Consider the following 13,000-nt stretch of genomic DNA (forward strand, 5'->3'; position numbering starts at 1 on the left):
CGCCCGCAGCCGTCCACTGCTGCGGCGGCCGCTGCCGCCCGTGGCCACTCCGGCCACTGACCTCGCCGCGGCCATGACACCCTCGTTGGCCGGCTCTGTGACCGCCGGCACCCGCAGCGCCCAGTCGGGCGCCCGGCGCCCGCCCACCCGGGGCTCTGCCCCGTTTCACCGGCGCCCGAATCCACTAAGCCCTATGGGCCTATGACAAACGGGGCCCACGCCCAGAACGAAAAAAAAAGATTTTTTTTAAAAATAGATAAGTAAATAATTAAAATATTAATTAGCTAATTAATTAAAGAATTAATTAACTTAATTAATCCTAGTAGATTAACCTAATCACTAAGTTTAGTTAATTAATCTGTTAGGTTAGTTAACAGTCAATGGCAGCTAGGCCCCACACGTCAGATTGACTCAGTCAACAGTTTGTTGACTGCTGACGTCAGCATGACATCATGCTGATGTCATTAATTTATTTTCGAATTAATTTAAATAATTAATTAAATACCAGAAATTAATAAAATCTTTAGAAAATCATATCTTTTAATCCGTAACTCGGATTAAAATATTTTCAACATGAAAGTTGCTGAGAACGACGAGACGAATCCGGATACGCAGCCTGTTCGTCCACCACGCCCCCCTAACTTATCGAACTCGCAACTTTCCCCCTCCGGCTCCTCTGCCCGAAACACGAAACACCGGGAATACTTTCCCGGGGGTTCTCCCCCCTTCACCGGTATCACCTACTACCGCGTTAGGGCACACCGAACACCGCATATTGCCTTGATATATTTTGTGGTGCTTTGTTTGCTCTGTATTCATTATTTCTTCCCCCTCTTCTCTCCGGTAGACTACGAGACCGACGCTGCTGCTGACCAGTTCGACTACGGAGTTGACGACCCCTCTCTCTTGCCAGAGCAACCAGGCAAGCCCCCCCCTTTGATCACCAGATATCGCCTACTCTTCTCTATACTGCTTGCATTAGAGTAGTGTAGCATGTTACTGCTTTCCGTTAATCCTATTCTGATGCATAGCCTGTCATTGCTGCTACAGTCATTGATACCTTACCCGCAATCCTAAATGCTTAGTATAGGATGCTAGTGTTCCATCAGTGACCCTACACTCTTGTCCGTCTGCCATGCTATACTACTGGGCTGTGATCACTTCGGGAGGTGATCACGGGCATATACTATATACTTTATACTGTTACATTACCTGTGATACTGTTCGGAGTTGGGGGCTGAAAGGACAGGTGGCTCCATCCCGGTAGAGGTGGGCCTGGGTTCCCGACGGCCCCCGACTTTATTTTGTGGCGGAGCGGCAGGGCAGGTTGAGACCACCTAGGAGACAGGTGGGCCTGGCCCTGTTCGGCGTTCGCGGATACTTAACACGCTTAACGAGATCTTGGTATTTGATCTGAGTCGGCTACGAGCCTATACGCACTAACCATCTACGCGGGAGTAGTTATGGGTATCCCGGCGTCGTGGTATCAGTCGAAGCCTTCTTGACGTCAGCGACTGAGTGGCGCGCGCCGGGTTGGACTGCGTTAACGCAACTTCCTTTGTAATGGGGGTTGCTAGGTCTGCTCACCGGCCGCGTACGCAACGTGCAGGTGTGCAATGGGCGATGGGCCCAGACCCCTGCGCGCATAGGATTTAGACCGGCGTGCTGACCTCTCTGTTGTGCCTAGGTGGGGCTGCGACGTGTTGATCTTCCGAGGCCGGGCATGACCCAGGAAAGTGTGTCCGGCCAAATGGGATCGAGCGTGTTGGGTTATGTGGTGCACCCCTGCAGGGAAGTTAATCTATTCGAATAGCCGTGATCTTCGGTAACAGGACGACTTGGAGTTGTACCTTGACCTTATGACAACTAGAACCGGATACTTAATAAAACACACCCTTCCAAGTTCCACAGACAACCCGGTGATCCCTTTTCCACAGGGCGATGAGGGGAGGATCGCCGGGTAGGATTATGCTACTGCGATGCTACTGGAGATGCTACTTGGAGATGCTACTTGGAGATGCTACTTGGAGGACTTCAATCTACTCTCTTCTACATTCTGCAAGACGGAGGCTGCCAGAAGCGTAGTCTTCGACAAGATTAGCTATCCCCCTCTTATTCTGGCATTCTGCAGTTCAGTCCATCGATATGGCCCTTTTACACATATACCCATGCATATGTAGTGTAGCTCCTTGCTTGCGAGTACTTTGGATGAGTACTCACGGTTGCTTTCCCCCCTTTTCCCCCTTTCCTATCTTCCTGGTTGTCGCAACCAGATGTTGGAGCCCTGGAGCCAGACGCCACCGTCGACGATGATTCCTACTACACCGGAGGTGCCAACTACTACGTGCAGCCCGCTGACGACGACCAGGAGTAGTTAGGAGGATCCCAGGCAGGAGGCCTGCGCCTCTTTTGATCTGTATCCCAGTTGGTGCTAGCCTTCTTAAGGCAAACTTGTTTAACTTATGTCTGTACTCAGATATTGTTGCTTCCGCTGACTCGTCTATGATCGAGCACTTGTATTCGAGCCCTCGAGGCCCCTGGCTTGTAGTATGATGCTTGTATGACTTATTTTATTTGTAGAGTTGTGTTGTGATATCTTCCCGTGAGTCCCTGATCTTGATCGTACACATTTGCGTGTATGATTAGTGTACGATTGAATCGGGGGCGTCACATCTGGGTTTGATCATGTTATGCTTGTGAGAGAGGTTATAGTCAACGGGTCTGAACCTTTCAGATCCGTGTGTGCTTTACAAATCTCTATGTCATCTCCTAGATGTAGCTACCACGTTCTATTTGGAGCTATTCCAAATAACTGTTCTACTATAAGAATCCAGTTTACTACTCAGAATAATCTGGATTAGTGTCAAAGTTTGCATCGGCGTAACCCTTTACAACGAACTCTTTTACCACCTCCATGATCGAGAAAATTCCTTAGTCCACTAGTTACTAAGGATAACTTTAACTGCTGTCCTGTAATCCATTCTTGGATCACTCTTGTACCCCTTGACTGACTCATGGCAAGGCACACTTCAGGTATTGTACACAGCATAGCATACTGTAAAGCCTATGTCTAAAGCATAGGGGACGACCTTCGTCCTTTCTCTCTATTCTGCCGCGGTCAGGTTTAGAGTCTTACTCAATGTTCACAACTTATAACACAGCCAAGAACTCCTTCTTTGCCGATCCATTTTGAACTCCTTCAAAATCATGTCAAGGTATGTGCTCATTTGAAAGTACCATTAAGCGTTTTGATCTATCCTTATAGATCTTGATGCTCAATGTTCAAGTAGCTTAATCCAGGCTTTCCATTGAAAAACACTTTCCAAATAACCCTATATGCTTTCCAGAAATTCTACGTCATTTCTGATCAACAATATGTCAACAACATATCTTCATCAGAAATTCTATAGTGCTCCCACTCACTTCTTTGGAAATACAAGTTTCTCATAAACTTTGTATACACCCAAAATCTTTGATCATCATCAAAGCATATATTCCAACTCCGAGATGCTTACTCCAGTCCTTAGAAGGATTGCTGGAGCTTTGCATACTTGTTAGCATTTTTCCAGGATTGACAAAAACATTCTGGTTGTATCTCATACAACCTTTCCTTAAGAAAATTGTCGAGGAAACAATGTTTTGACATCCTATCTGCAAGATTTCATAAATAATGCAGTAATCGCTAATATAATTCCAACAGACTTTTAGCATCGTTATGTGTGAGAAAGTCTCATCGTAGTCAACTCCTTGAACTTGTCGGGAAACATCTTAACGACAAGTCGAGCTTTCTCAATGGTGACACTTATCATCATTGTCTGTCTTTCTTTTAAAACCCATATGTACCTAACAGCCTTACGACCATCAAGTAGCTCTTCCAAAGTCTGCACTTTGTTTTCATACATGGATCCTCTCTCGGATTATATGGCCTCGAGCCATTTTGGAATCTAGGCCCACCATCGCTTCTCCATAGCTCGTAGGTTCATTGTTGTCTAGCAACATTGACTTCCAAGACAGGATTACGTACCACTCTGAAGTAGTACGCATCCTTGTCATCCCACAAGGTTTGGTAGTGACTTGATCTGAAGTTTCATGATCACTATCATAAGCTTCCATTTCAATTGGTGTAGGTGCCACAGGAACAACTCCCTGTGCCCTGCCACACACTAGTTGAAGAGACGGTTCAATAACCTCATCAAGTCTCCACCATCCTCCCACTCAATTCTTTCGAGAGAAACTTTTCCTCGAGAAAGGAACCGATTCTAGAAACAATCCCTTATTGCTTTCGGATCTGAGACAGGAGGTATACCCAACTGTTTTGGGTGCCTATGAAGATGCATTTATCCGCTTTGAGTTCGAGCTTATCTGCCTGAAACTTTTTCACATAAGCGTTGCAGCCCCAAACTTTTAAGAAATGATAGCTTAGGTTTCCCTAAACCATAGTTCATACGGTGTCATCTCATCGGAATTACGTGGTGCCCTATTTAAAGTGAATGTGGTTGTCTCTAATGCCTAACCCATAAACTATCGTGGTAATTCGATAAGAGACATCATGGTATGCATCATATCCAATAGGGTGCAGTTATGATGTTCGGACACACCATCACACTATGGTGTTTCAGGCTGTATTAGTTGTGAAACAATTTCCACAATGTCTTAATTCTGTGCCAAACTCGTAATTCAGATATTCATCTCTATGATCATATCATAGATCTTTTATCCTCTTGTCACGACATCTTTCAACTTCACCCTGAAATTACTTGAACCTTTCAATAATTCAGACTCATGATTCATCAAGTAAATGTACTCAACATCTACTCAAATCATCTGTGAAGTAAGAACATAACGATATCCACTACACGCCTCAGCACTCATTGGACTGCACACATCAAAATGTATTACTTCCAACAGGTTGCTTTCTAGTTCCATTTTACTGAAAACGAGGCTTTCAGTCATCTTGCCCATGTGGTATGATTTGCATGTCTCAAGTGATTCAAAATCAAGTGAGTCCAGACGGTCCATTTGCATGGAGTTTCTTCATGCATATACACCAATAGGCATGGTTCGCATGTCTCAAACCTTTTTAAAAACGAGTGAGCCCAAAGATCCATCAACATGGAGCTTCTTCATGCGTTTTATACCGATATGACTTACATGGCAGTGCCACAAGTAGGTGGTACTATCATTACTATCTTATATCTTTTGGCATGAACATGTGTATCACTACGATCGAGATTCAATAAACCATTCATTTTAGGTGCAAGACCATTGAAGGTATTATTCAAATAAACAGAGTAACCATTATTCTCCTTAAATGAATAATCGTATTGCGATAGACATAATCGAATCATGTCTATGCTCAACGCAAACACCAATCTCGATGGTAGAGGGAGCGTGCAATGCTTGATCACATCAAGCTTGGAAAAACTTCCAACACATATTGCCAGCTCACCTTTAGCTAGTCTCCGTTTACTCCGCAGCCTTTTATTTCGAGTTTTCTAACATTTAGCAACCGAACCGGTATCTAATACCATGGTGCTACTAGGAGTACTAGTAAAGTACACATTAACATAATGTATATCCAATATACTTCTATTGACCTTGCCAGCCTTCTCATCTACCAAGTATCTAGGGTAATTCTGCTCCAGTGGCTGTTCCCCTTATTACAGAAGCACTTAGTCTCGGGTTTGGGTTCAACCTTGAGTTTCTTCACTAGAGCAGCAGCTGATTTGCCGTTTCATGAAGTATCCCTTTTTGCCCTTGCCCTTCTTGAAACTAGTGGTTTCACCAACCATCAACAATTGATGCTCCTTCTTGATTTCTACTTTTGTGGTGTCAAACATCGCGAATATCTCAAGGATCATCATATATGTCCCTGATATATTATAGTTCATCACGAAGCTCTAGCAGCTTGGTGGTAATGACTTCGGAGAAACATCACTATCTCATCTAGAAGATCAACTCCCATTCGATTCAAATGATTGTTGTACTCAAACAATCTGAGCACAAGCTCAACAATTGAGCTTTTCTCCCTTAGTTTGCAGGCTAAGAAAATCGTCGGAGGTCTTATACCTCTTAACGTGGGCACGAGCCTGAAATCCCAATTTCAGCCCTCAAAACATCTCATATGTTTCGCGATGTTTTAAAACATCTCCGGTGCCTCAACTCTAAACCGTTTAACTGAACTATCACGTAGTTATCAAAACATGTATGTCAGATGTTCGCAACATCCACAGACGACGTTCGAGGTTCAGCACACTGAGCGGTGCATTAAGGACATAAGCCTTCTATGAAGCAATGAGGACATCCTCAGTTTACGGACCTAGTCCGCATAATTTCTACTATCAACTTTTAACTAAATTTTCTCTAGGAACATATCTAAACAGTAGAACTGAAGCGCGAGCTACGACATAATTTGTGAAGACCTTTTGACTATGTTCAGGATAATTAAGTTCATCTTATGAAGTCCCACTCAGATAGACATTCCTCTAGTCATCTAAGTGATTACATGATCCGAGTCAACTAGGCCGTGTCCGATCATCACGTGAGACGGACTAGTCAACATCGGTGAACATCTTCATGTTGATCGTATCTTCTATACGACTCATGTTCGACCTTTCGGTCTTCTGTGTTTCGAGGCCATGTCTGTACATGCTAGGCTCGTCAAGTCAACCTAAGTGTTTGCATGTGTAAATCTGTCTTACACCCATTGTATGTGAACATTGGAATCTATCACACCCGATCATCACGTGGTGCTTCGAAACAACGAACTATCGTAACGGTGCACAGTTAGGGGGAACACTTTCTTGAAATTATTATGAGGGATCATCTTATTTACTACCGTCATTCTAAGTAAACAAGATGCAAAAACATGATAAACATCACATGCAATCAAATAGTAGTGACATGATATGGCCAATATCATATAGCTCCTTTGATCTCCATCTTGGGGCTCCATGATCATCTTGTCACCGGCATGACACCATGATCTCCATCATCGTGTCTTCTTGAAGTTGTCACGTCATCTATTACTTCTACTACTATGGCTAACGCTTTAGCAATAAAGTAAAGTAATTACATGACATTTATGTTGACACGCAGGTCATAAATAAATAAAGACAACTCCTATGGCTCCTGCCGATTGTCATACTCATCGACATGCAAGTCATGATTCCTATTACAAGAACATGATCAATCTCATACATCACATATATCATTCATCACATCCTTTTTGGCCATATCACATCACATAGCATACCCTGCAAAAACAAGTTAGACGTCCTCTAATTGTTGTTTGCATGTTTTACGTGGCTGCTATGGGTTTCTAGCAAGAACGTTTCTTACCTACGCAAAAACCACAACGTGATATGCCAATTGCTATTTACCCTTCATAAGAACCCTTTTCATCGAATCCGATCCGACTAAAGTGGGAGAGACAAACACCCGCCAGCCACCTTATGCAACTAGTGCATGTTAGTCGGTGGAACCGGTCTCACGTAAGCGTACGTGTAAGGTTGGTCCGGGCCGCTTCATCCCACAATGCCATCGAATCAAGATTGGACTAGTAACGGTAAGCATATTGAACAAAATCAACGCCCACAACTACTTTGTGTTCTACTCGTGCATAGAAACTACGCATAGACCTAGCTCATGATGCCACTGTTGGGGAACGTAGCAGAAATTCAAAATTTTCCTACGTGTCACCAAGATCTATCTATGGAGAGACCAGCAACGAGGGGAAGGAGAGTGCATCTACATACCCTTGTAGATCGCTACGCGGAAGCGTTCAAGAGAACGGGGTTGATGGAGTCGTACTCGTCATGATCCAAATCACCGGAGATCCTAGTGCCGAACGGACGGCACCTCCGTGTTCAACACACGTACAGCCCGGTGACGTCTCCCATGCCTTGATCCAGCAAGGAGAGAGGGAGAGGTTGAGGAAGACTCCATCCAGCAGCAGCACGACGACGTGGTGGTGGTGGAGGAGCGTGGTACTCCAGCAGGGCTTCGCCAAGCACCGCGAGATATGAGGAGAAAGAGAGGTAGGGCTGCGCCAGGGAGAGGTCAAGAACTCATGTGTGTTGGGCAGCCCAAACCTCAAGTATATATAGGGGGAGGGGAGGGGCTGCGCCCCCACCTAGGGTTCCCTCCCTAGGGGTGGCGGCAGCCCCCAGATCCCATCTGGGTGGCGGCCACAAGGGGGAGAGGGGGAGGCGCACCTGGGATGGGCCTTAGGGCCCCTCTGCCCTAGGGTTTGCCCCCCTTCCCTCTTGGAGGCGCCTTGGGCCCTTGTGGGGGGCGCACTAGCCCACCTGGGGCTGGTCCCCTCCCACACTTGGCCCATGTAGCCCTCCGGGGCTTGTGGCCCCACTTGGTGGACCCCCGGGACCCTCCCGGTGGTCCCGATACGTTACCGATAAACCCCGAAACTTTTCCGGCGACCAAAACAGGACTTCCCATATATAAATCTTTACCTCCGGACCATTCCGGAACTCCTCGTGACGTCCGGGATCTCATCCGGGACTCCGAACAATATTCAGTAACCACGTATATCTATTCCCTATAACCCTAGCGTCATCGAACCTTAAGTGTGTAGACCCTACGGGTTCGGGAAACATTCAGACATGACCGAGATAACTCTCTGGTCAATAACCAACAGCGGGATCTGGATACCCATGTTGGCTCCCACATGCTCCATGATGATCTCATCGGATGAACCATGATGTCATGGACTTAATCAATCCCGTATACAATTCCCTTTGTCTAGCGGTACGATACTTGCCCGAGATTCGATCGTCGGTATCCCGATACCTTGTTCAATCTCGTTACCGGCAAATCTCTTTACTCGTTCCGTAACACATCATCCCGTGATCAACTCCTTGATCACATTGTGCACATTATGATGATGTCCTAACGAGTGGGCCCAGAGATACCTCTCCGTTTACACGGAGTGACAAATCCCAGTCTCGATTCGTGCCAACCCAACAGACACTTTCGGAGATACCTGTAATGTACCTTTATAGCCACCCAGTTACGTTATGACGTTTGGCACACCCAAAGCACTCCTACGGTATCCGGGAGTTGCACAATCTCATGGTCTAAGGAAATGATACTTGACATTAGAAAAGCTTTAGCATACGAACTACATGATCTTGTGCTAGGCTTAGGATTGGGTCTTGTCCATCACATCATTCTCCTAATGATGTGATCCAGTTATCAATGACATCCAATGTCCATGGTCAGGAAACCATAACCATCTATTGATCAACGAGCTAGTCAACTAGAGGCTTACTAGGGACATGGTGTTGTCTATGTATCCACACATGTATCTGAGTTTCCTATCAATACAATTCTAGCATGGATAATAAATGATTATCATGAACAAGGAAATATAATAATAACCAATTTATTATTGCCTCTAGGGCATATTTCCAACACATGCTCGTGCCCAAACAACAGCCTGCACGGCCAACTCTATGGCAAGGGTGTCGGGGCAACGACGATATCATCAAACACACACACACACACACAGAGAGAGAGAGAGAGAGAGAGAGAGAGAGAGAGAGGTGGGATGGCGTACTCCATCCCAATTGGCTCGGGATCTCCCCGGCGGCCTCGCCGAGGGAGAGGGATGTCGTCCTTCATGCCGACTAGCTCGGGGTCTCCCCGACGGTCATGCCAAACCTCTCAGGGAGGCTACCGTGCAGCTCATGGCCATGGAGGTGGTGGGCATGCAGGTTGCAGTACACACTGCAACGTGGAAGCGTATGTACCACTTTGGGGGATATAAACACATACAAATGGCTCATTTGAAAAAATGCACCATGGATGGTGGCCATGCAAGATTAGGACCTCAGATGAACAAACATACATAGTTTTGAGACCCAAAACTGCAATTTTGAAGTTATGGGACTAAAAATGACACACCTCCAATAGTTTTAGGATCCAAAAGTGCAGTTTCGAAGTTATAGGACTAAACTGACATACTTTCGATAGTTTTAGGACCCAAAAGTGCAGTTTGAAAGTTATAGGACTAAACTGACACACCTATGATAGTTTTAGGACTTGTGATGCATTTTACTCTTTCAACAAATAAAGGTGAACCATATGCTGCTATCTTTGTCTTGGAATTAACATGGCCTTAACATATATACATATATATTTACAAGAGTACTATTTTGTTCACTAAATTACATAACCAAACAGAACAGAGTACTATTTAGTTCACTAATTTACACAACCAAAAAGAATAGATTTACGATCTCTTGGTCATTCCATATTCTCCTTGTACACCTACATGATAAAATCAAGAGTTACAACAACCTAAAAGAAGCCTTCCAAAAAATCATACAACATCAAATGCGAGGAATCTGTAAACATGGTTGCGGTGACAAATAACCTGCATGTGTGATACAAATCTGAGTGTCTTACATGTCACTAGTGAAGCAAAATAACAAAGAAATCTTTGGGTTAACTAACCGAAATGAAAAACAATAATATGATGACATCTGCTACTTCAGTCTATGTGCAACCCCCTAATGATTGCCCTGTGCATATTTTCCAGCGGGGAAGAGGTTGATCAATCCTGTCCCTGCAGTCCAGATCTAACGCCCGAGATGGTACGGGATCACCGTATCATCTGATGAGCCGTATCATCAGATATCCACCAGTTCGGGCCGGGTCACGCACCAAACCAGACCGAGCCACCATCAGTCCACCGCACGACTCCACAGCACTCACCCCCCGCTCCGCTCCGCTCCCCAATCGAGCCCTAGCTCGCCGCCGTCCCCCCCTCCCCCCGCACGAGCCGAGCGACGCGGCCTGCGCCCACCCCCTCCGGCGATGTCCCGGCGGCGGCCGAGGGGCGGGACGCAGCGGATGGACGCCGCGATCGACCACTTCGCCATCATGGGCTACCGCAAGGCCGACGTCCGCAGCGTCGTCAACCGGCTGCTCAGGGTTGGTCCCCCTCTCCTCTCCTTTTCCCCCTCTCTCCTCCCGCGGTTTCGTCGGCCGATCCGGGAGCCGGCGGACGCTATGGTTGTACGGTCGTGGCTGATTCGGCCTCGTCCCTGTGCTCAGGATGTGTACGGGAGGGATGGGTGGCCGTTCCTGGAGGACAGCTGCTACTCCGTCGTGCAGGACGCGCTCTTCGAGATGCAGGAGGAGCAGGACAAGCTGCAGCTGCAGGCCGTGCAGCAGCCGCAGCAGGAGGATGGGGATACGGATGGGGATGACGGTGGTGGTGGTGATGATGATGATGATGAAGCTCAGGTGAGCGAGCTCGCTCATGTGCTTATCCATGTCTCGTACTTTGATGTGACTGCTCTGCGTGTGGTATTCCTACCAATTTACCGCTCTGCTTCAGCCTACAGACCAAAGTGCTCAAGGTTGTGTTGATTTAGTTGCTAACTGTTATCCCAGGCACAAAAAAAACTAAAACTTGCTCAATAATACCTGTGAGATGCACCAATTCCTCATGTTTACTGGGGAAATAGCGCAAATCAGTTTCTGAGCCCGAGCTCAGATGATCCTGAGATGCACCAGTGTATTTTGCTGCCGTATTTCATTTTATTTAGCCAGCTGATGGTTCGCATTGATTGCGACGGCGTGTTGTGTTGGAGAGGCGGAACAGGTTGTACCTCGACGGATCGGCTTTGTTTCTGAGCCCACCTGAGCCGTGCACTCCACAGGTTTAGCAAACGGCGAGTAGACGAGGTCAGCTAGTTGGATCACCTCTCCCTGGTAATGCATTCATCGTTTTTGTCAGCAAGCCTGACACATTATCTACACGGAAGCCTGATCATGTGGCGTATTTACACGGAAGCCTGATCATGTGTACGTCGAGTGTTCAATCCACAGGACACAACTAAACACACAACAGATGCCGATTTACCTCATCCACTCCTTCGCTACTCACTGCTCGCACATGTGTTGTACTCCAAGCACTAGTTGCAGTCCCAATGGTGTCATCTAGACCACAGTAAACATATAGTGTTCTAGTAGAACCTGTCAGTCCCAGCCCTAGCTGAATGAAGCCACCAGAAGTAAGGTTCAGATAAACCTGACGGCCCCTAGCAGAATCAGTCCAGCAGAAATAAGATTCAGATAAAAGACTGAAGCACCCAACTGGGTGAAGCAAGTACACCCAGTTTACAATTAAGCAAGCATCATTCTGCAAATGATCAGGAAACATAGTTTAGGTCTAAAAGTTAGAGTACTTATCATGACTCTTGAAAGTGAGGAACAAGCGCAGAGCAATGCTCACACAAACACACTAGAAAATCCTCGTATAACAATAGAACAGAAACAGTATTTCAGACTTCATTCTACAAAAATTGCAAGTTGTCCGGCAGTGCCCTTCCATACCGCAATTCTTGCACTTTCCAAGCTTCCGTGGTTTCTTCGGTGCATCCCTTCTTTTATGGGAAGTAGTCCATTTGTGCCCATCGCGCCTACATATGCTGTAGAATCTGATCTGCTTATTCAGACCCTCGTACGGTGCCTTCTCTCTGCTACTTGTCGGTCTCCCGACCCCTCTTTGCTTTTCTGGAGCTGTTAGGCCATGGAAAGCATTGATGCTGGACCTAAACTGTTGAATGAAGTTAGCTACCCTTAAACGTGGCTGCACAACATCCCAGTGTGCTCGAACTGACCACATTCACATGAGGTATTTATGTGTGCTTCCTGAAATTGTACTTATCTAATAGCATGTTCCACGCCACCTCAAACTCATCTTCAGTTAATATGTGGTTGACAACCTTATGGAATTCGGCCTGGAAATCAGACTTCTTCGTATACAGTTGCCGTAATGTCTCCTTGGCTTTCTTCAGCACATGCCATTTGCACCACCTGTGCACAGTCCCCAGATAAACTTTCTTGATTGCCACCTCCATGGCTCTGTTCTGATCTGCAACCAGTTCTAAAGGAACTTGAACATTCTTTTCATAAACATGGTTTGTGAAAAACTCTAGTTGCCTCACCTGTCAGAATAGTCTTTGGT

The 13,000-nt window shown here is 46.1% G+C and overlaps 1 protein-coding gene across 1 annotated transcript in view; it reads left to right on the plus strand.

The window, feature by feature from the left end:
- Positions 1-10,734: 10,734 nt before the first annotated feature.
- Positions 10,735-13,000, plus strand: part of LOC119331790 — a 7,569-nt gene continuing 5,303 nt past the window's right edge. Inside the window, exons 1-2 of the mRNA XM_037604963.1 lie at positions 10,735-10,956; positions 11,080-11,271. Coding sequence (XP_037460860.1) covers positions 10,840-10,956; positions 11,080-11,271 — 309 coding nt within the window. The 5' untranslated portion in view covers positions 10,735-10,839. The remainder of the gene's footprint in view (positions 10,957-11,079; positions 11,272-13,000) is intronic.

This window comes from Triticum dicoccoides, chromosome 7A, assembly GCF_002162155.2.
Source record: "Triticum dicoccoides isolate Atlit2015 ecotype Zavitan chromosome 7A, WEW_v2.0, whole genome shotgun sequence".
Lineage (NCBI taxonomy): Eukaryota > Viridiplantae > Streptophyta > Magnoliopsida > Poales > Poaceae > Triticum > Triticum dicoccoides.